General features: G+C 35.9%; 3 protein-coding genes across 3 annotated transcripts in view; 2 read left to right on the top strand and 1 right to left on the bottom strand.

Annotated features, from left to right (window-relative positions):
- The first annotated feature begins 1,830 nt into the window (after positions 1–1,830).
- Positions 1,831–10,853, top strand: LOC125667887 (transmembrane protein 14C-like). The gene is made up of 4 exons (XM_048901547.2): positions 1,831–2,053; positions 6,846–6,947; positions 8,038–8,125; positions 10,699–10,853. The coding sequence occupies exons 1-4, from the start codon at positions 1,918–1,920 to the stop codon at positions 10,745–10,747; spliced, it is 375 nt and encodes a 124-aa protein (XP_048757504.2). The 5' UTR covers positions 1,831–1,917; the 3' UTR covers positions 10,748–10,853.
- Positions 10,854–11,762: 909 nt separating this feature from the next.
- Positions 11,763–18,022, bottom strand: LOC125667885 (B9 domain-containing protein 1-like). Its single transcript, XM_048901546.2, has 6 exons — positions 17,541–18,022; positions 17,016–17,084; positions 15,125–15,236; positions 14,281–14,377; positions 12,566–12,696; positions 11,763–12,381 (listed from the first exon to the last, which is right to left on the bottom strand). Exons 1-6 carry the CDS (start codon positions 17,595–17,597, stop codon positions 12,224–12,226), a joined length of 624 nt encoding a protein of 207 aa, XP_048757503.1. The 5' UTR covers positions 17,598–18,022; the 3' UTR covers positions 11,763–12,223.
- Positions 18,021–25,160, top strand: part of LOC125668901 (annexin A6) — a 67,381-nt gene continuing 60,241 nt past the window's right edge. Inside the window, exons 1-5 of the mRNA XM_056161318.1 lie at positions 18,021–18,114; positions 18,732–18,846; positions 23,441–23,542; positions 24,149–24,469; positions 24,904–25,107. Coding sequence (XP_056017293.1) covers positions 18,736–18,846; positions 23,441–23,542; positions 24,149–24,469; positions 24,904–25,107 — 738 coding nt within the window. The 5' untranslated portion in view covers positions 18,021–18,114; positions 18,732–18,735. The remainder of the gene's footprint in view (positions 18,115–18,731; positions 18,847–23,440; positions 23,543–24,148; positions 24,470–24,903; positions 25,108–25,160) is intronic.

Raw genomic sequence — 25,160 nt, 5'->3', positions numbered from 1 at the left:
AAATAAGCTCACCCATGATATAATTAGCCAACCACTCTACACCTAAACATTTTTAACGCTGCTCAATCTTGGGTAAACTGCGTTCGGGTTACGCATCCGGGGCTATGATAATACCATTCCATCCCAAGAAAAGGTATGCGCTAAAGACCGCTCACTTTTATGTTTTATTTTAGGTTTTAAGAGAGCATTTCTATTAACCATCCTACCTTCATTTTGTTTTGATAGTTTGAAGGGTATGGAAATCCAGAAAAACTTTTACATGAAATTCCTATGTTTGTCACATATCATGGGTCAATAAAATTAAATAAGATAGAGGCAGAACTTTGAAATTTTAACAAGCGACAGAATACAACTTTCTCTTACGATTTATTCCAAATATGTTACATGTAAAACTTATACGGTACCAATTTTGATGCACCAGATGCGCATTTCGACAAATAATGCCTTTTCAGTGATGCTCAATCGAAATGTTTGAAATCAGAAATAACAATGAAGTTTTAGAGCTATATTATAGGGGAAAACAGTGTGCCAAAAAAGTAGAGTCAAATTCGTCTAAGGATAAGAGCTATGCGTGAGGGAGATAATCCTTAATTTTGAAATGAATTTCTAAATTCTATAACAAATATGTTACATGTATGATTTCCTTCCTTTAGAGGTCAAGCTCAGGGGATCACAATTTGTCATTTTTGTCATTAGGTATATTATTTACGCCAAGGCTGTGGAAAGATTTAAAGCAAACAAACAAATGGTGCCTGTATGGGGTCAAAATATGTTAATTTGAGTGTTTTTAGTTGAAAATACAAAAGCCATGACCGGTATGGTAATCAATGAACACCGCTCACTCAACATAGTTTATCATATACTCCATACTTACCCGTGTTCTTTCAAAGATAGATAAAAAATTTGCGCCAATTTATTTTTCGCGATTCGAACATTCTCGCGAATAAAGCAGAAATTGGATACAGATGAGAAATGCCTGATATATCCAGTATTAAATTAGCGACGTGTTTTAGGGGAAATATATAGTTCATCACTATACTCTATACTTACCCGTGTTGTTACAAAGATTTTACAAAATAAAAAATATGTTTTTAGCGTGTCAAAGCGTGTTGCGACACTGGGCCTACGTTTTAAAAATCATATCCGAAAGAGCCGTGATCTTCACTTCTGAATGCTAAGCGTGTGACGAAGTAGGAATGACTATTTTTGTTTGTTTGACGCGGCCATGGCACGAACGGGGCTCGAACTCGCGATCTACCTCGACTGATGGATGGAAGGGTAAAAGATTATGGACAGACAGGGTAAATGAGTATGGACAGAAAAGGTAAATTGATGATCATGGGCAGAGAGGGTAAATGATGATTGGCAGACAGAAAGAAAGAGTTTGGGAAGACCAGGTAAATTAGTATGGACAGATAGGGTAAATTAGTATGGACAGATAGGGTAAATTAGTATGGACAGATAGGGTAAAAGAGAATTGGCAGACAGAGTAAAAGAGTATGGGTTGACAAAGTAATTGACTATGGGAAAACAACTCGGACAAGATCAAAGAGAATGGACTAATAGGGTTAAAATGAATGGACTGATAGCACTGGCGGATTTTTCAAATTTAAGGTAATTTGTGATATCTTGTTTAGAAAAGTGTACCAAACGATAAAAAAAAGCAATCATTTCTTCCACTTCCGGAGAAATAAATGACAAAATCTTTTGATTTCTTGAATTACTTGAATTACTTTACTTCCAAAAACCCATATAACTGCAATTCCTGGATCCGCCCCTGGATAGGGTAAAAATGAAGGACAAAAAAAAGAAAAGAAGAGAAAATAGGAGGGGAGTAGTTGTTAGGATTAAAGAGCTGTACTTAAATGTGGTGGTACCAAACAAAAGCGAAAAGGTAAGCGAATATCCCAGACTGAAATGGACGGGAAGCAAATTAATCTCACCACCGCACTGTACTTTCAATTTCCTGGAATGATGGGTGGCGTGGATATTGTAAGCCTTGCATACTCCGTGACAGTGACGGCAGGGGGTTTATTGGGATATGTCAAAGCAGGTCAGTAGACATAAAGGATATAGTTATCGCCAATGCATCGTCTTCAAGACCTTTCTTGTTACACGGCAGGAGGAAAATTCTTAATTCTTATTGCATTTTTTTTTTATGTAACATAATTGAAAAGCATAATCCGAGATTCCTCTGACGAGCTCTTACCTCCGCTTTTCGCTTTTATATTGTGACATATTCTTACCCCCGCACATGTCACAATATAAAAGCGGGGGTAAAAGTCGGAGGAATCTGGGATTATAAAAAGCATTGTCAAAGAGACATGCAATAGGCTTAATTTTGTTTCTTCCGATATATTTCATTCAATATGATGACATTTTTATTTTATATTTTAATCGAAGATTTGGGGGCATCTAGTTTTTGACCTGTCCATCTGTCTGGCAAAAAACTTTAACCTTGGTCATACCTTTTATGCCATAACTAAGAGGTAGACCTTTTATATTTGGTATGTGTATTCCTTGTAACAAGACCTTTCCATTGACACCAAAATATCCGACCTGGTGACCTTAACATTGACCTACTTTTAGAAAATTCTAATATCAGCCTTATCTTTTAAATCATAAGAAGTACTGTTTTTATATTAAGCATGTGCATTTTTGTGAGAAGACCTTTATTCCAACAATACCAGGTTTGTTGACCTTAATTCAAGGCTTGTAACCTTGACTATTGACCTAATTTTTGGAAATTACTTTAAAGGGACATTAGCTGTCTTTTGACATCAAAAATTTAATTCAATGGAAATTGCCTCATCTTATATATGTTGTGGACAATATAAGGGGGAACTTATACTGCCTCGCTAGAGAGCTGGCTTTTCTCATGTCCAGATATGGTAGAGTGTCTCTCTTGATCACTTAAGTTAAGCAACAGCGAGTATGAGCAGCACTTGGCTGGGTGACCGCTACACATTACAAAATGGTGGCAGCGGTAGGATTCTGGTCTTTGATGGGAGACCTGCTTCAGGTAGAGTATGGACGTGGATTCATCCGCGGACGATGGTGATTGTCGTCAGGAACAGTGAATGCTGTTGCTGAAGAGGTACCAAACATTCAGAGAGAACTCGCGCTAAGATTCAGGACAAAGTTTTCCTGAGCGGGTGGAAGTGTAGCAGACAGTATAGAGGGAACTTGTACTTCCTCGCTAGTTAGCTAACTTGTCTAGTGATGTGGTAGAATATCTCTCTTGATCACGCAAGCTAAACAATGGTGAGTGTGATCAGCACTTGGCTGGGTGACCACTACAAGTTACAAATTGGTGGCAGCATTGTGACTGATCTGGTGTTTGGTGGGCCTTTTTCAGGTAGCATCTCTTTGGAGGTCTGGGACTTCTTGTCCATGTACAGACGTGGTTTCGTCAGGGGACAACGGGTGTTTGTCGTCCGTAACGGCAGATGACATTGGTGAAGAAGCGCCAAAAAATCAGAGAGACCTCACACTAAGCTTCGGGACGTAGCTTCCCCGAGTGGGGGGAAGTGTAGCAGACAGTATAAGGGGGAACTTATACTGCCTCGCTAGAGAGCTAGCTTTTCTAGTGATGTGGTAGATTATCTCTCTTGATCACGCAAGTTAAGCAACAGTGAGCGTGATCAGCAACTGGCTAGGTGACCGCTACACGTTACATATATTTCAGTAGTAACACCAGTATTTAATGATTTCAGGCACATGAATATGTAATTTCGGTGATTAGGCCGTAGTTTTTAGCTCACCTGAACCGAAGGTTCAAGTGAGCTTTTCTGATCACATTTTGTCTGCCGTCCGTCTGTCTGTAAACTTTTCACATTTTCATCTTCTTCTCATGAACCACTGGGCCAATTTCAACCAAACATGGCCAAATGCATCCTTGGGTGAAGGGCTTTCAAGTTTGTTCAAATGAAGGGCCATGTCCCTTTCAAAGGGGAGATAATCACAAAAATGCAAAAATAGGGTGGGGTCATTTAAAAATCTTCTTCTCAAGAACCACTGGGCCAGAAGAGCTGAAATTTACCTGAAAGCTTCCTGACATATTGCAGATTTAAGTTTGTTCAAATCATGGCCCCCGATGGTAGGATGGGGCCACAAGGGGGGATCAAAGTTTTACATACAAATATATAGGGAAAAACTTTAAAAATCTTCTTCTCAAGAACCACTAAGCCAGAAAAGCTGAGATTTACATGAAAGCTTCCTGACATAATGCAGATTCAAGTTTGTTCAAATCATGGGCCCCGGGGGTTGGATGGGGCCACAATAGGGGATCAAAGTTTTACATACAAATATATAGGAAAAATCTTTAAAAATCTTCTTCTCAAGAACCACTGAGCCAGAAAAGCTGATTTTTACATGAAAACTTTCTGACATAGTGCAGATTCAAGTTTGTTCAAATCATGGCCCCTGGGGATAAGATGGGGCTCCAAGGGGGGATCAAAGTTTTACACACAAATATATAGGGAAAAACTTTTAAAATCTTCTTCTCAAGAACCACTAAGCCAGAAAAGCTGAGATTTACATGAAAGCTTCCTGACATAATGCAGATTTAAGTTTGTTCAAATCATGGGCCCCGGGGGTTGGATGGGGCCACAATAGGGGATCAAAGTTTTACATACAAATATATAGGAAAAATCTTTAAAAATCTTCTCAAGAACCACTGAGCCAGAAAAGCTGATTTTTACATGAAAACTTCCTGACATAATGCAGATTCAAGTTTGTTCAAATCATGGGCCCCGGGGGGTTGGATGGGGCCACAATAGGGGATCAAAGTTTTACATACAAATATATAGGAAAAAGCTTTAAAAATCTTCTTCTCAAGAACCATTGGGCCAAAGAAGTTGACATTTACATGAAAGCTTTCTGACATAGTGTAGATTCAAGTTTGCAAAGGGTAGTTTAGGCCATAATAGGGACTAAGGTTTTACATGCAAATATATATCGAAAGTCTTCAGATATGGGCCAAGGTGACTCAGGTGAGCTATGTGGCCCATGGGCCTCTTGTTTTAGGTTTCTCTTCTTATTGTACAAAATAAATGTGTTTATTAGTCATTATTATATATTACCATGCCATTGAGAGATTTTTTTTAAAAAATGGTTGCTATCGCATGTACCTTTGATCTTGGTCATATATTTTACAAAATAAAAGGTAGGGATTTTATATTTTCACAAACCTGTGTAATCCTTGTGGCAAGACCTTTCTATACACAATTGACCAATAGTTCTTTCCCTTTGTGGAGCCCTTTCTTTAATTGAAAATTTAAGTCATAAATTTGGTTGGTATGCATTAAACTGACCGTATCAAGAATAATATTTGTGTAGTAGTTGGGCATTCTGCCACTACTATTGATATGTTCTTTTTACTTCGCGTTGTGTTTTTTTTTAAATGATGATAGGTGTTATATAAAGTATTCAACCCTTTAGATATTTCCAGGTAAGTTTGAGTCCGCCTAGAGTGAGGCTAGCAATAAAATAATAAATAAAGTTTTAAACCTTTAATAAAGTTCAACAATTGTATGATAAATACCAAAATAATAATCCCGGGGAATGAATGTGGCTTGAGAGAAAAATATAACTAAATAGGAAAAATAAAGAAACAATAATCAAAAATACAGGGTGAGGCAACTCCTGATATTTACCTTGTTGCAAGGAATGGCTCAGCAGAAGCCCCGAGCACGGTTGTGCTCGGGTTTAAATACTATTCTTAACAAAAGAATGAAAGTAAAAGTTACCTGTAATGTGATTTGATAATAAATCTAGAAGTAACCAATGAGAAGTTTTGTAATAAAATACGTTTGAAAATAAAAGATAACTCTCTTCCTGTTTCATGAAATAAACAACTCGAATACGAAGATAGGAATTTACGTAGACAAGTAAGTAGAAAATAATGAAATGGAGATAATATAGACCGATACTACCACATTTGTTTGAATTAGGCTTCATACGTTCAGTTTAATGTATACCAACCAAATTTACGCTTTCAAAACTTTTATCCTTATTTACATAGCTAGTCTATAATACATGTATACATCTTGTACCCACCCAAGCGTTCAACAGAATACTGAACATACCTCCATCACAGAAGAGCTGATATCTTGGAAGTTGCGTATACATACCAGTGGCGTAGCCTGAGTTAATTAATGTGTATGGCGAGGGGTCTGGGGGCCGCTCAAGGAGCCTGGAAGGGGGTCCGGGGGAGACTAATGTACCGCAGATACTGCAGACACTTATTTTTCACCTATGTTTGTAGCATTTAATAGTTTTTTTTTTTTTTTTTTTTTTTTTTTTTTTGATGTGTACGCCCGGGCGTTTTGATGTAAACATAGCTACGCGCCTGCATACCACGATCTTTGATCTGGTGACCTTTTAATATAAGCCATATCTTTTAAACCACAAGGCACTGCTCTCATACATGTATTTAGCATAATTTGAGATGACCTTTCCAATGGTACCAAATTTTTTTACCTTGGTATATGTACCTTGAAATTGACCTCTGTCCTACTTTGAAAATTATTCACTAAAATGATGTAATCCAGGAGCATCAGTGTTTCTGTTTCACAATAACATCTTGTTTTAAATCTCTGCAGTGACATCAGTGTTTCTGTCTCACAATAACATCTCGTTTTAAAGCTCTGCAGTGACATCTCGTTTTAAAGCTCTGCAGTGATATCAATTTCTAGTTGTCAGTATTAAAAGGTGTTTGATTTATGTTAAAAGTGAAAGGGAATCCAATTTAAGTGTTGTACACAGTGATTAGACATAGACCTGTATTGTATGTTTGATATTTTGAAGCTAGTGTTTGTTGATATCTAATTGTTTCCCCACAGGAAGTGTACCCTCTCTGATGGCAGGGCTGGCGTTTGGGAGTCTGATGGGCTACGGAACGTATCAGACCTCGTTGGATCCACAGAATGTCAACTTGTCACTAGGTAGGCGGAACACTAAGTAGCTGTCATGTCAACAATGGTTAATGGTATACTTCAATAACAATCAACCAACATTTATTTATATGATCTCAGAATTTTAAATATATATTTGTAACTCAAACCAGAACTGTTCTGATGCCTGTATCGTAAATGTCAAAATACTTGCATGAAGTGTTCATTGCGAATATGAATTACTATACATAGGTTTAATATCTGCTTTGAGGCAAATCATGAATACAAAATATTTACACGAGGGCTCCATTGCTAGTATTAATTAATAGTCACACATGGGTAAATCCAGTGTGCGAAAGTAACTTTAAGGTCCTATAGACTTTCGGTCCATAGTCATTTCATTTCCTATAGACCACAACAAATTCCTGTAGACCGAAATTTAACATGCAATATTCATTGTAATCATGGTAATCATGGGCTCATCACGAAATTTTTCTCTTATTAAAATTTGACATCGTCTACTCTATAAAATTTACAAATAAATGTAAATATAGAATAGAAAGGGTAAATCTGTGTTGTTATTAAAAAATAAATAATAGACACAAATTCAATTTTGTAATTTGTTCATAGTTTAATTATACATGTATTCTTTTTCAATTTTATGCATAAGCTTTTCAATTAGAATTTCGTTTTCTTTTTTATTTTGTTCCAGCTCAGTTTCACTGTCTGATTCTTCATCTAAGTCACTTCTACTACGTTTCGTTTTCTCATTATTTTCTGCGACTTTAGCCTTGCTGGAACTTGTTGTACTGACCACTTTCCGTTTGATTCCAGGGCGTGCACTGATTGCTTTTCATATAATTATGTTTAATAAGTAGCGGGGAACCAGTTTTTTACTCAGAATTCCTAAAGACTGACAAGTCGGTCTATAGCTATTACGATCGTTGTAGACCAACTCGATTTTCTATAGACATTGTCTATCAGTCCATGGTTAATTTTGCACACTGTTAAATCGTGAATAAAAGTTGTAGAGAATGACAGATGGCTTATGATAGTTAATTTACTATTAAAATTCACGACATTAGTTCATTAGTTCTTTATCTTTCCTGTGATGGGATAACTTGACTTTTTATTTTGTCAGCGACAAGTGGGGTGCTAGCTGGTGTGATGGGGTACAGATTTTACAACTCTGGGAAGTTCATGCCAGCAGGACTAGTGGCCACACTCAGGTATAATTGCGTTTAGTATGCAATACATACAATGGAGGTTTGTTTGCAACTTATATGAATCAGGTCATACAATATCTTTTGAGCAATATCAAGATTTAGACTTTACATATGAAGCACTGAAAAGTTCAGTTCAAAACTCTATTTCAGGTTAAGGTTGTATGTCATAGGCAAAGGTAAAAAATTTCTTTCCAGACATTGGCATAATATTTTACAAATACATACCAGTACATCACAGGCACTCGACATTTTAAATATCTATAATAAAAAAAATTGTCTTTCTATAAACAAAATATTCACATGAATATTTTGTTTTATAGGAAGACAATTTTTTCATTATTGATATTTAAAACGTTGAGTGCCTGTGCGGTACATTGTCTAATGAAAAGTGAAGATAACAGTGATCAATCTCATTAACCCCACAAAGAATGCAAAATTAAGTATAGGGCAAATATGGACCCCTGGACACACCAGAGGTAGGATCAGGTGCCTAAGAGGAGTAAGAATCCCCTGCTGACCGGTCACACTTGCCATCTATCTTGATCAGGTAAACGGAGTAGTATATAGGTAAAAACCTACCCCTGAGGTGGTTTTGTATCAGTTTTGTCAAAATAAAGGATTCTCATCATGGAAGTTATAAACAAATCTACGGAAACATATTAGGGCCACAGCAGTATCTTATTTTAGATTGTTGTAATAACAAATTGATAATTTGTTTTAACAAATTACTAATTTGATATTTCAAATTACTAATTTGATATTTCAAATTACTAATTTGTTATTACAAATTACTTACTTGTTAAAACAAATTATCAAACTGTTATAACAAATTATTGATTTGTTATTTCAAATTCCTAAATTGCTATTTAAAATCATTAATTTAACAAGAGGCCCACATGCTTTATTGGTAACCTGAACATTAGTTAAAAGTATCACTACCGCAAAAGGCTAAAAAAATTGATACTAATTTTCCTGGTTGCATATCTAAGCTACATATAAATAATGTAAATTCTATTTATGTGATATTTAGTTTTTGCAGATTAGCTCAGACTTAGTCGATCTTTAAAGCCCATGAACCTCTTGTTTTGCTTTATTGCCACTTTAGTTACTACTCTGAATTATTGTAAGTTATAAAGCCTTCTAGTACATGATGCGAGATCTTATATTGAGCACATAACTTTCAGTTTGCAGGAAACCCATTTTGAAAATGTAGGCATGTCCTTTATTGAAAAGTTTTTGTACTCAGTGGTGGTATTTCACATTTTTCTTTAAAAATATTTATGAATAATTATACCTCCCCTTCCCAGAAAGGGGACATTGTTTTAGTGTGAATTCTTCTTCTCCCGCTTCTCATACAAAGTTTGTCTGGGCCATAACTTTTTTGTCTTTTGACATAGACCTTTGGTATGTGGAGATTATGGAGAGAAAATTCAGGATTGTCTATCATGATCTCTTGATATTGATAATCTGTTAAATTTGTTATTTAACAAATTAATAATCTGTTTAGGGCTGAAACGATACGCCCCCTTCATGATACGATACATATTTCAATACTCACGCCACGATTCAATACTTTCAATACGATACAATTTACAGAAGATATCAATAATAACATTGAAGAAAAAATAATTATCAAGATTCAAAATTAAAGATTTAAAAGCAAAATGTTTACAAACTGTCATGTTGCAAGATGCCTGATGGCTCTATAGTTTAATCTGATTAAGTTCATTATTACTTTCATGAACCTTAAGGAAAACAATAAGTGCAGGCCGAGCCTGATGTATATTACAAAATCCGTTTGTAATAAATGTATCGAACCGAAAATCGAGGCAATGAATCGAACATTGAATTGGATGTTTATATTGAACAGTATCGATATTTTGGTGAAACGTTTCAGCCCTAAATCTGTTATAACAAATTATTAATTTGTTATAACAAACTAAAAAAAGATATTGCTGCGGCCCTGATATGCTTCCGTAGGTAAAAATCAAATTAGTAATAAACTGTTCCCTCTTACACCACGCACTTGTCTTAACGTTTCAGTTTCGGAAGGCCAAAGCGAAATGTAGAAACAACAGAAAGTGAAAAAACAAATGATGTAAATAACAAAGAGAGACCGCCGTCAGATACTGATAAAAACAATGATATCATTGAGAAGGGGGAAAATGAAACTAAGGAGAAACATTTTCAAGAGCGATGAAAATTTAAAGATTATGATTCAGAGTTTCATTTAAAAAAAACAACAAGAAACAATGTTTCACTGCAAATATGTTATTTATTGAAAATGGCCCTTCACAATTTGTTTATGACCCATTAAATCCGAAATGGTCCATTGAAAATTTGAACCGTGTGGCCATAGTCGCATAGGCCATTTTGGCCTCCCAATCACTGCAATGTAATCAAAACTGTCCATCCTGCTCTCCACAATACACTTCAGTACTAGGAGTGGATCATAGAGGAGTGGGCTTACAATTCTAATGGATCGACACATTAGATTTCAGTTGATCATTATAAATGTATATCCTGATACTGAGTGTTTTTGATTACTTACATGTGGCCTTGTATTTGTTTTTCAGTGTATTGATGGTTGCCAGATTTGGATATAGGCTTGCCATGAGAAGTTGATTCATCACTCAATCATTCCCATTAATGATCGACAAAAATACATTTGTTTGCCATGCTTCTTTTGTGAACAGCTAAAAGCAATTAAAATTCTATTTGTATGAAAGTATCAGATGTTTGAATTATCTTTATTATCCCCCCCCCCCCCCCCCGCAACAAGTTGTGGGAGGGGGGGGGGTATACCGGAATCAGGTTGTCCGTCTGTAGACGCAATGGTTTCCGGGCTCTAAAGCATTATCCTTTCCACCTACCGTCACCATATCATATATATGGACTACCCATGGGATGAAGATGTTCCCTATCGATTTTGGGTTCAAAGGTCAAGCGCACTGGACATCGAAGTAGCAATATGGTTTCCGGGCTCTAAAGCGTTATCCTTTCCACCTACAGTCACCATATCATACATATGGACTACCCATGGGATGAAGATGTTCCCTATCGATTTTGGGGTCAAAAGGTCAAGCGCACTGGACATCGAAGTAGCAATATGGTTTCCGGGCTCTAAAGCGTTATCCTTTCCACCTACAGTCACCATATCATACATATGGACTACCCATGGGATGAAGATGTTCCCTATCGATTTTGGGGTCAAAAGGTCAAACGCACTGGACATTGAAGTAGCAATATGGTTTCCATTTAAATTCTTTAACGACTTTTTTCATCGCATGGAGATGCTGTGTTCCTAGATAATCCATTTCTCCCTACAAACGAGAATACCCAAGGTTTGTCATGCCATTTGTTTTTTACACTCAGAAAAGAGGTTGTTTATACCTATTACCAACACCCTTTGGGAGATTGGGGTAAGCAGGGGGGGGGGGTATTCTTAGTGAGCATTGCTCAATGTACCTCTTGTTAGTGACAGCACACATGCCCAGACATGATGGGGGATCAGGAAGGAGTTGTCTCCTTATTTTGCAACGATAGTAATGGAGTTCCTCAATATCTTGTTATGTTTGGGTTTAGGATTGCCCTTGTTTGGAAACAGAAAAGCTTTCAGAAGAGAACGAACACTCACAGAATGATTTTAATAATTTTAATGTATAATATGTAACATTGCATCATGAATATGAAAATCAAGTAATTTGAAATGTCTACATATTGTTGAGTCAGAATCGGTGAAAATGTAGTAACATCTCCGGCCAACAAATAGACGAGAACAAGGGCGTCTCTGTATGTTTACAAATGACGAATCAATTGATATAAATGCTTAATTAAATTACTTTACCACTTTGAATGCAACCTGATGCATTTTATATCTTTTATAAAAATGTTAAAACTACAGGTATATCATTGGTAAAAGTTAACTTTCATACTCTTAATAAAGTACTTTAACTAATATAACAAAACACTTCATCATCACTAACTGTGTAAACTGGACGGACTTCCACTAAATGAACTATAAATGTGAATGAGTTGCTGTACCTCCTGTCAATGTTCACGAGCACTATTTGGGGGGGGGGGGGGAGGGGAGGGGGTCAATCATGTTTCCGTGGTCCCCCCACTCTTGGCGGCCACGGACTCGGGTATTACTGATGATGACATTTCTGACGGAATGATGTCATAACCAAGTTTTTTCATGTCCTTCATCACCACATTAAATGACACTGTGAGAAAACCCTGGGATCTAACTCTGGTCACTGTTGATGAAATAAATGAGATATTGATAAATTACATGATCTTAAAATCTAAGTTAAAAAATTTAACACTATTTAATGATATATCTTGTACAAATTTTATTCTACATGGTGAAAAATGTGTGCAGGTTTTGTAATCTCGCTTTAATCGACACCAATTCAGAAAAATAAATTTAACCAGTCTTACCTTCTCTCCCCTCCCCTTGGGCCAGCACACGCACATCAACATACTCTGGTCGACGACCTAAAATCCAGGCAGTCAGTTTCTGTAACTGAGATGAAGATTCTGGCACAAACATGGGAAGACGGACTTTATGCCTGTAAGACACCAGTGCCAGATTTTGTAATAACTCGCGTCATGACTGCTGACAAATCTCTCAGTGTTGACAGATTTTATTTTACAGACATTTCTAACAGAAGGTGAATTAATAACATCTGTACATGACTTGTAAGTCAGTGAATTGTTTTAACATTTGTACATGATTAAGTCGTTGAGGAGAATTTGGGGTAGTGAATTGCTTTAACATTTGTACATGACTTGTAAGTCAGTGAATTGTTTTAACATTTGTACATGACTTGTAAGTAAGTGAGGAATATTTAAAAGGGGAAGTGAATTGTTTTAATATTTGTACATGACTTTTAAGTCAGTGAATTGTTTTAACATTTGTACATGACTTGTAAGTCAGTGAGGAGTATTTAACAGGGGTAGTGAATTGTTCATCTGTACATGACTTGTAAGTCAGTGAATTGTTTTAACATTTGTACATGATTAAGTCGGTGAGGAGAATTTAACGGGGTAGTGAATTGCTTTAACATTTGTACATGACTTGTAAGTCAGTGAATTGTTTTAACATTTGTACATGATTAAGTCAGGGAGGAGAATTTTACCTTCCGGGCGTTATAGGTACATGATTAAGTCGGTGAGGAGAATTTTACCTGCCGGGCGTGATGAGTACATGATTAAGTCGGTGAGGAGAATTTTACCTGCCGGGCGTGATGGGTACATGATTAAGTCAGCGAGGAGAATTTTACCTGCCGGGCATGATAGGTACATGATTAAGTCAGCGAGGAGAATTTTACCTGCCGGGCGTGATGAGTACATGATTAAGTCAGTGAGGAGAATTTTTTTTTTTTTTTTTTTTTTTTTAGTATTTGATAACATTCATACATACATTCACACACATAGTTTAGTTATAATAACACAATAAGGTTGACAGTACCAAATAAAGAGGAAAGGCATTAATCAAAAATATTTTTCCATACAGCCCAGATTGTACTGAATTTTTTTAAATTACAGTTTTTTGAAAATATACAATGGTCAATTTCATATTTCATCCTATTAGTAATATATTGTAGTACACCCTCAAAAGATGGTAATCTGTTTTGTTTGCAACATAAATATATATACTGTTTGGTATATAAAATTATGAAATTTATTACTTTGTTCGAATTTTGTAATGGACAATCACCAAAAATAATATTAAAAACATTGAAACCAATTCTATTTGTTGTTCTCTCATAAATATGTAAGCTTAGTTGGTTCCACAAAGTTCGTATTTTGTCGCAAAACACAAAAATATGTTCAATGTTTTCAAAGCTGTGTCCACAAAATGAGCAAATATCATTATCCACAACTTTGATTTTTTTAAAGTAACTTTTAACCTGCCGGGCGTGATAGGTATATGATTAAGTCAGTGAGGAGAATTTTACCTGCCGGGCATGATGGGTACATGATTAAGTCAGTGAGGAGAATTTTTCCTGCCGGGCGTGATGGGTACATGATTAAGTCAGCGAGGAGAATTTTACCTACCGGGCGTGATGGGTACATGATTAAGTCAGTGAGGAGAATTTTACCTGCCGGGCGTGATAGGTACATGATTAAGTCAGTAAGGAGAATTTTACCTGCCGGGCGTGATGGGTACATGTGTTACGCCGTAACCTCTTACAACGTCTGTTCCAAAGGCATCAATTCCATAGGCATGGACGACCAACTGAGGCCCTTTGTAATACAATACAGTAAATAAAACAACAATGAAGTAGTCCTGTACCACGGGTATATCTAGGTGCCTGACATATCCCCCTCCCCTTCAAACCCAGCATTATGCACAGCTATCAACAGCTTAGTTTTACTGTCTGGAAACTACTAGGCCCTATATTTTTGTGTGCATGTCCAACACATGCGTGCAGATATTCTTCAAATGATCAGGTTGGGAACATTTCCCCATTAGCGATATTTCCCATTGTCCATCATATAGAATTATTATATAACATGATAAAATGTCCTATTGTTTATCTGACAGCGCCATGAATCAAATTCATTCATAGTAACACAAATAGATTTCAGTTGATAATTCAATGATTTGTAACATCAGAACTTATGCTCATGAAAAAAAACTTCTAAATTCATTGGCATAAATGCCAAACTTCTGAAGCATCTTTTATTGTCTTAACCTTAGATAATCTCTTATATGCTATTAGCTATAAAAGGTGTAGTGTTTTATATATTAATGCTGTTACAAATAAGAATTATACTTGCTCAATTTCACACAATTGCCATTCAAAGTGACAAAGATGATATATTCAATGTCACTATTGTCATACATATGAAACACTATTGCTATGTCATGTTATAACTATTTTTGTCATTACTGCTTACTTATGTGAACACCATTACACATTCAATTTGATGTGTTACAACAATAAAGAATTTGAATTTATACACGCATCACATGACATCAATACTCACATCCAAATGGATTGGTGCTTTTAAATGTTATGTCTAGGGGGAAGTTCCACACAAACTGCTGTCTGTCATCACGGCTTTTCTTCGTAACTTGTGTCAATCCTTCATCTAAGCCCTATAAGGAAAAAAAAGCCCACTTGCCATTCCTCTCAATCAAGTATCTCTCAATGAATTCAGAAATAAAATATGTCTATGTTTATCTTGAATTGTGCATACAGATAAATTTGTCAAAAGCTGTGCTGTTTCTTCTTATCAATAATCATTTCATTTTCAGTTGACAGTATAAATGCCAAAGAATCTGGCTAAACTTTATTTTATTTTACAATGATGGAAGTTCCACAACTCCTACTTCAAACAAATGTAAAACAAGATTGATCAGCAATTATTAAAATATTAACACTAAATTTATCATTAGTTACAAATACTATTCATTTATAGTATTAATATATACAAATTTAGACAAAAAGAGGAGAATTTTACAAAACACATTTAGACATCTTTTTTGTCGTACTCAAACTCAGCCATGTTTATTTTGAGTACAACTCTGAGCAAGCTTCGAAACGTACTCGAAAATCTTGAGCATGTACTACAACTGAGTGTGAGAGTGATTTTATAAAAGTTTTATAACCTTCACTTTTGACTATAAGTACAATTTAGAGCACAGGCTTTGAGTATGAAAATGTGCTCAAAAAGTTGTATAACCTCCAGGCATGGTAGTGTACATAATAAGATGATTGATGATTTTGGTTATAATGTCTATTCATAGGGAAGATTACATGGGGACATTGGAAACGTATTTACAACTTCCGAGTTCATCCGATACTCAACAATCAATCTTTTTGATGAAAATTTGGGAAAGAGTGAGAATTTGTTTAACACATGCGAGACCATGACATGGGTTTAAAAAGTGTGAGACTCGCACGCAAAGTACTAGTGATACATGACCTTAGCAAGTAAGCATGTACCATCATTGACAAAATACAACTGAAATTATGCTGGCAATAATTGTGTCCATTTGATATGTGAGAGTATTGTATGATGTAGGACAGGACACTATTCCATTTTCAACAGTCTGACAGGGAAATATTGAAATACATCTGATAAGGATGCAAAACTTGTTAATATTTATACTTTACTGATGTCACCAACCAATCCGGGCCAAATGTGAAGCAGTATTTGACACTATTTGTTAGTATTATCAAGTGAAGTTACCAACCAATCCGGTTGAAATGTGAAGCAGTATTTGACACTATTTGTTAGTATTATCAAGTGAAGTTACCAACCAATCCGGTTGAAATGTGAAGCAGTATTTGACACTATTTGTTAGTATTATCAAGTGAAGTTACTAACCAATCCGGTTGAAATGTGAAGCAGTATTTGACACTATTTGTTAGTATTATCAAGTGAAGTTACCAACCAATCCGGTTGAAATGTGAAGCAGTATTTGACACTATTTGTTAGTATTATCAATTGAAGTTGCTACAGTAACAACCCGTGGACATGACATCTGTTTCCTCGTACCCTACTCTAAGACAAAGGGCCACCAGCAGTCATTCTTTCCATCTACCATCCGTCTTTGGAATGACCTACCAACAAGATCTGTCACCGCTTCCACACTGAATGGATTCAAAGACAGCCTCCAGATGACCGCCCTTCCATAATACCAAAATGTGTTAGCTGTACATACTACCATACCAGCTATGGCTTTTAAGCGCACCTGCACCTGATGTAAATATTCACCGTACAGTTTGCTAGCACTGTGGTTCCCATGGGCATTTGTAAATACACATGTAGTCATCTGCGACAATATACCAGAGGTGGAATGCAGATTATTGGAAGAAGTTACCAACCAATCCGGGTGAAATGTGAAGCAGTATTTGTTAGTATAACTTACTGATGTCACCAACCAATCCGGGCCAAATGTGAAGCAGTATTTGCAGTATATGTCATCAAAGTCAGGAAACTACAAAAATTTAATAAATGCCTGGAATATTCAGTAGATTTCATTTTGGGGGGTATAACAAACAAAATGCATGAATAAATTACAAAGATTCAAATAAGATTAGAGTACATGGTAATGATTCTAACAGCCAGACGTCAACTTGCTCAGTTACTGTGCTGTTGTTTCCGATTTGTTTTCACATATTCATAAACATATACTAGTGTATACATAATATTTATATGCATTAAATTGCATTTGGATATAGCAACAGTGTATATTTAAATGGCAATAATACTTTATATAATTCATGAGATGAACATACAATTAGCCTAGATCACCCTAAATTAATTATTTGTGCACTTCAAAAATTGTTAAGAAACAAGTTGCTACATGTAACGTATATGGCAATGTAACTAGATTTTTAATTTATCGGTATTATATTCTTTCCTTAAAATCATAGAAAAGTGTTTTACAAACCTCTGCTGATTCAATCTGTCCTCCAACCATCAAAAGAAATACGGAGCTTTGTGACATTCTGCAAAAGTAGCCGTCTCCACTATCAATGCAGGAAAAATGTAAACACTACAGGTCAAGCTAATTACACCAAACAAATGGAAAAAATATCAGATTTTAAAAAAATATTTTGAAAATTAAAGAACTTATGATAATAAAAACCTGATACAGGAAAAACTTAATAGTTATTCGAATAAATTTAAATAAGATTTATGTATTATTTAAATTCTTTAAAATGATGTTAATGTGAAAGAAAATCGGGCTCGGATAACGTCACATAGACTCGATGGAGTAATTCAAAATGTTTAAGGCCTAGTCCTTTTGTAGGTCTTGCCGCAACCTTGTTAACATTTTTATCATATTGTTTTTACATAAAGGAAATCCCACAAATATGTATCTCGAAAAATAATAATCCTAACTTTTTTTTTTTTTTTTTTTTTTTAGATCGGGATCGATTTAAGAGGTCGATATAGCAGCTTCCTGAGTGGGATTTTGACAGAGGAATATAAGGAAGAGATCACCATCTCGATATAATTAGGTTTGTTTGAGATTTGATATAAGAATATGGAAGCGATGTTTAAGTGCTTTCAAGAAATTTCTTTAATTTGTTTATCAGTTAATTTTTGTATCTTGAGATTTGGAGTTGAATGTTGAAATGCAGTCAAAGCCAAGGGACTTAAAAATATACACCACCCCGTTCTCCGTTTTCATCCTATAGTTAATTTAAAATCTCATGATTCAGTAGCACTGTACCGATTTCGCAATCGGTTTCCCTAGCTTTGAATATAAATTGATATTATTGCGCAACAATTAAATGTATGTGAGTAACACTTTTACGTACAGAGCATTGCTTCTTGTTAATCGACCACTCTTAGGTTGGTAAATTCTGCTTGTAACATTGGTATCTTTGCATTGTTGTGTGGTTTTGGTTTTTGGTTTTTAACTACTTCAATAGTACATGTACTGCAACTATGAATGTGATATTTTTGTTTATTTGTCATCCTTTCAAAACATTTTAACTCTACCATAATTCAAACATCACCAACTGTAGATAAAGTTCATAAAGTGCCACGGATTTAGACCTATGCATGGTGTTCAGGGCAGTATATTTTAGTGTATCTGTTGAGTTAACTGTTCTTGGTTTCTGTTGTGTAGAATCATGAGCTACCCCTATGGAGGAGGCGGGTATGGATATCCAGGAGGACAGCCGGGATATCCCCAACAACCAGGAGGATTTCCCCAGCAAACACCAGGCTATCCCCAGGGGAGTGTAAGTATCTAACTCATCAAAAACACCAGGCTATCCCCAGGGGAGTATTAGTAATTTACTCATTAAAAATACCAGGCTTCCCCTAGGGGAGTGTAAGTATTTAACTTGTCAAAAACACCAGGCTACCCCCAGGGAAGTGTTAGTAATTAACTTGTTAAAAACTGCAATTTATTCCATTCAAGCCTACATATATAAGCAATGCTATATGCAAGTTCTGATATATCAACTCTTCTGTGATGGAGGTACAATCAGTATTCCATTGAACGCTTGGGTGGGTACAAGATGTATATATTATAGACTAGCTATGTAAATAAGAATAAAAGCTTAAATTCTGCTTATATCAGCCGTTGCTATGCATTAAACTGACCATATGAAGAATGACATTTCTTTGAATTAATAGACCATTAAATTGAATATGAATTTATATTTCCTTTTCTGCATGAGTGATACTATAATCCAAGAAAGTTGGTGATTATCGATTTTCGTTTTAGCTATTTTATTATCAAATAATCATAAACTCACTAAAATTGTGTGTCCCAGCAGTTTGGTTGGTTGCATGATGCCAGATAATCATCCTTTAGGTAATATATGAAGGCAGCAATAAGTATTTGTACCCACCGCATGTGGACGAAAGTATGTTTTACGTCTCACTGTGCGCAAGAGTTCCACAAAAGGAAAGAACTATTGGGCAACTCGGAAATTGTGTATTGTTTTCCCCTAGTTGTTTTTTGAGTCCATTCACTGAAACAATCTTGTTTAAGAAATTCCCTCTTTCTGTGAAATGAATATGTTTTTTGTTTGCTTGGACATTAGAGTTTGCTCTGTATGTTCCGATTTCCTCCCACTCCAGTGGTACCCCCACCCCCAGATCTGTGTGTTAATATCTTGTCCATAGTGTCCTTTTTTCCTCATTCTCAAACAGGAATTTATTTTTTTTTTAAAAATGAGATAATTTATTCCTGAGTAACCAATACATGTATTCACAATGAGTAATACAGCACAAGTACAATATTTATTTAATCTATCAATATCATTGATTTCACCAAGGTGTTGTATGCAGTCTCATGATGTATAAATTTACTGTCATAGTTAAGAAGATTTTTTTAAACAATCATACTTTATTAGATTTTAAGATAAGTTTCAAAATTTGTTTTTACAAAAGTCATATGATTATGATAATTATGATACTCTTGGATGGTTTTTAAAATTAATAGGATAAGATTCATGCATGCAAATTATGATATTTAACACGTGTACCTATTGTTTAGAACACTTATATTATTGTTATTATTACAATGTATTAGATATTGATATCAACATGATCAAAGTCTCTGGATTATGTTATTATTAATTGATACACATTTGTATAATTCTGCTTTCTCGAATGCACCATATTTCAAAATGCTATTATGCAAGTAGTTATATATTGGGATAGTTTTCTGATATAAACAGCATTGTTAGGGTTAATACATAGTTCCTGCCAATGATTTTCTTTCATGAAGTTTGAATTTGTACTGCATATATCTAGGTAATGCGTTTCTCAAAATAGAGATGTTATGCCCCCTTTGAAGGAATATGACATCTTGCTATATACTTGGTGGTTGGTTGGTAGATTGAACTCAGTAGTTAGGTCTTGATAGTGATAAAACTGCATAGACATTTTGTTTATGACCACTGGAAGACCCCTATTGGTTATCAACTTCAAGTTTAAAGGTGAATTTTAAGTCTTTCTTCTGTTGATTATCAACTTCAAGTTTATCGCAATTCACCTTTGAATTAGAACGCTTTGGCCGATATAGTATTGCGTTGTGTGACGACACAATTGAATCTGTCTGTAATACAATTGCGAAATGCAACAGAAACTCTCATTGGTCCATATGTATAAGTCCGCCCAAATTCCCTTATACGGGAGTAGTCAGCATTTGAAAACATGACGGCCAGATGCTAGATGGAAAAAAAACTTCAAAGGAAGAAAGAGAAAAGGTTGTATTCTTGTGTTGTTGTCTCATAAATTTAAAATAAAAAAAATTCCTAACATATTTTCCTACTCTACTTGTGTCCAAACATACCTTCAACTATTTATTAAAGCCCCATACGACCCAAAAACTCGATCACAGCTTTTGATGATTTCGTTCGTAGACGTAGCCAGTCAATTCGAATCCCGGTTCATTTCCATATTGGCACAATAGCGTCTAGATGTGTACTAATACCCCACAAATATTTTAACTAAATTGTTTAAATAATATACCACCCCAGTCCTATTAAATGATAATTATTCAAATAGCTAAACTCACGGCAGTGCGGCTTTCATTAGTCATGAACGGCCACGCCGGCCGATCTCCATCTAATGGGCTTATACAGTAGCATTTTCGTTCATCTAGAGCTTATTTTACCTTTACAAAAACTGGTACAAAAATGTTTTAATTTCTATTAATTATTCGTGTTGATAATAAATGAAGAGCGAATACATAACTTACAACCGATTTTATGAATAGATACCAATAGCAAGAGTTCGAATTGACCGGCTACCTAACATGGCTACGTCAACAAACGAAATCATTTGAAGCTGCGAGTTTTCGGGTGGTGTGTGGCTTTAATGAATGTTTGTTTGAATGTATGTTTGGACACAAGTATATAGTAGGAAAATATGTTAAGATTTTTTGATGTTGAGTTTATGAGACAGCAACACAAGAATACACCGATTTCAGGCCTCAACCGTTCGCAGCTTTTTGTGTCCCGTAAATCGAAGGTTTTTATAAGAGGTGGATCTTTTCAGAGAGCTATGTACAGTTCTCCAGCTACACTGAATCCGCTCGAGAAAGTGGGCGGGCTGTAATCGGCCAATGAAAACTCTTGTTGTATTACATCAAACATGTCATTCAAATTGTTCAATCGTCTCATTGAATTGTGTCGTCACACAACGCAATACTATATCGGGTAAAGCGTTCTAATTCAAAGGTGAATTGCGATAAAAGGTGAAAGGTCTTTCTTTCTGTGCATACACCAACTGTTGGTAGTCTGACTAATAATGAACCCTTCACCTGATAGTGATCAAGAATCTGCATAGGCAGGTTTTAAGTAGTAGAGCTCTCTCTTATCAATTTCAGGTTAAAAGTCACCTTATTCTAACATATATAAGTTTTAGGAAGGAATGGGGCCTGGGACAGCCTTGTTTAATAAGCATTTCTTGTTAATTGCATTAATCATAATATCTTTTGATATCAGTCCACAGTATAGAAGATTGCAATCAATTGTTTTGCAATACGGGTATATCAGAAATGGTCTTGAATCATAGCAGTGTTAGGGATAACATGACAGGTATTATATCTGGTGACTGATTAAATAAATGTGGTTTTTGATAAAAACTAGGAAAGGAAATCTTAAGTAAACAGGAAAAGAGCTGAAGGATGGGTCATTCAGGACTACACGTGTTACAACATCCTTGTTAAAGGTGTCATGTTTTAAAGATGTGTAGAGTTATTATTAAATGTTCTAAAATCTGGTTAGTGAATGTAGTTACTCAATCTTATCCGAAAATAGAATTACAAGGTTGACAGATATGTTACATTACACCCCCACCACCCACTATAAAGGAAATCTTACTGTGAATAGACACTGTGTGACTTTGACTTGGGGCTACAATAGAATGGAAATGTTTACATGGTGATTTCATGTTTTAATTAATTAAGAACTACAGTGGTGCAGGTTCTAAACATCTTCATGTTGTGTAGATCAAAGTATTTCTTTACATAGTGAAGCCATGGCAAAGGGCAGTGCTTATTACAAGGGTCTGGTTTTACATAGACAAATTCTTTTGAAAATCTTTACAAGCACTATTTTTCAAATTGGTTTGTAAGTATACTAGGGCTGAAACGAATCACCGAAATATTGATACTGTTCAATATAAACGCTCGATTCAATGTTTGATTCATTGCCTTGATTTTCGGTTCGATATGTTTATTACAAACGGGTTCAGTAAAATACATCAGGCTTGGCCTGTACTTATTATTTTTTACCTGCATGAGGGACAAAATAGCATCCAATAACATTCAGACTGTTGTTTGCCTTGAGTCTGACGAAAACAATAATGAACTTTATCGGTTTTTAAAAACTACAGAGTACAGATCCAATTGTCATCTTAACGTTAGGAAACATTTTGCTTTTAAAATCATGATTGTGAATCTTGGTAATTAAATTTTTCTTCAATGTTAATTATTATTGTTTTCTCCTGTAAATTTTAGTATCACATTGAAAGTATTGAATTGTAGCATAAGTATTGCAATATGTATCGTATCATGAAGGGGGCGTATTGTTTCAGTCCTAAACTATACATATAGATACTAGTATTATGAAATATAAAATTAACTCACACCATGCTTCATGAGTTGAAGATGGAACCACAAGAGGGAGATGTTTTGGGGTTGTTTTTTTTATACATTGGGTGAAGTGCATTAGCTCAGGTAAAGTGGCCCATGGGCCCCCATGTTCATATATTATCAACTGCAGTATGCATTTTGTGTATCCAGCTGAATCTACCTGTCAATTGTTTGTTTGACATGTATCAGATGTAAATGCAATATTTTATGTTTAACAGATGTCTATGCCCACACCTGAGTCTGCTAATGCTGCAGCTTATGGGTCATCCGCGGGAGGATATCCTGCCAATCCTGGTGCTCCGGGACAAATAGGATTTGGGGTATAGTTCTATTGACAGTATTTTTTTGTGTTAATCGTTATACATAATTCAAGAATTAGATGAGTGTAAATTATTTGTTTTGCGTAATTTGTGATAGTTGTTCATATTGAATGTGTATCTATCACAGGCCTCGAAATTAACATATGCCCGTCAGTCTGTGACTGGTTAGAAGTCTGGCAGACTGACTGACGTTTGTTTTAGTCAGTCCGATGGGATTGGTTAATTTTCTAAATCATCATTTTGTAGAATTTTAGACACATTTGGCATGCTTTAATCTGTAGATATCAAACGAATCTGATTCGTAAACATAAATCCCACATTTAAGTGTTACAATATTGTCTGAGGCATATTGAGTTAAATTTCATTTTAATAACATTAACGAAATATGTTTAATTATTTCTGGAAAACTCTGTTGGACTGGTAAAATTTTTTTCGGACCGGTTAAAATTATACTCCATCAGTCCGGCTGGACTGGTGACATAAAAAGTTAGCTTTAAACCCTGTATCAAGGGAATGCTTTGATAACAATACTTTCAATATCACATGATGTGAATTACCTACCTTCTGTGTTTCGCAATAATTACTGTTATATCTTTGTTTTATCAGAGTTCACCAGGATTCGGAGCTCCACAGCCTGGGTTTGGTGGTGCCCCACAACCTGGTGGATACCCTCAGCAGCCAGCTGGATACCCCCAGCAGCCAGGGGGATATCCCCAACAGCCAGCCTTTGGTGGTGCCCAGGCACCACCAGCTCAGCAATCCTATGGTGGTCCTCCTCCTCCCACCCAGCAGACCATGTATGGTGGTGCAGGATTTGGTGCCCCCCAGCAGCCACCTGCTGGTGGTGCCCCAGGATATCCACAACAGGGAGGATTTGGAGCTCCACAGCCCGGATATGGGGCACCACAGGCTCAACCACAAAGCTTCGTAAGCGCAGTATCTCTAAATTGTCATTTAAGGTCTATGATCTGTTTTGTAAATATTGTAGGCAATTGAAGTTAGGGGGCTGAATTTTTGTGGAGTTCATGGATATCCCCCTCCCCATCCCATGATTTTCAAATCACAACAAAATACACAGTTTATACAGTGTTTCGTTGTATGACAACCATATCCATGAAATGACCAATAAAATCTCAAAAATCCACGAAAATTTGGCCCCTTGAATTTAAATGATTCGTGTTTAATTTATGATTAGACCATAATGTTTGTACTTCATCAAGCGTTTCTAATCAGATTCAATAATTTCACATGAAAGTTTATGTATAGATTTACTGATACAGCTTCTGCTAAGTAAACTTATACATGTATATCAAATTTGTAAAAGTAAGACTGATAATTTAACTCCATGATGCTTTAATTAGTCCAGCACACCGTCGTATGGTGGAAATCCTGGAATGGGGCAACCCCAGGGCCAAGGTTATGGTGCTCCCTCACAGCCCCAGGGCCAAGGTTACGGTGCTCCCACACAGCCCTCTGGACAAAGTTACGGCAATCCTTCGGCACCAAGCTTCGGACAGGGACAGCCCTCTCAAGGCCCCAGTGCTGCTAATGCCTATAAAGCCAGAGTAAGTTCTGACAATGCGATAAACGATCGTAGTATACTGAGATCTGACAGGGT

This window comes from Ostrea edulis, chromosome 4 (genome assembly GCF_947568905.1).
Source record: "Ostrea edulis chromosome 4, xbOstEdul1.1, whole genome shotgun sequence".
Lineage (NCBI taxonomy): Eukaryota > Metazoa > Mollusca > Bivalvia > Ostreida > Ostreidae > Ostrea > Ostrea edulis.
This window is presented reverse-complemented; position numbering and strand designations above follow the sequence as displayed.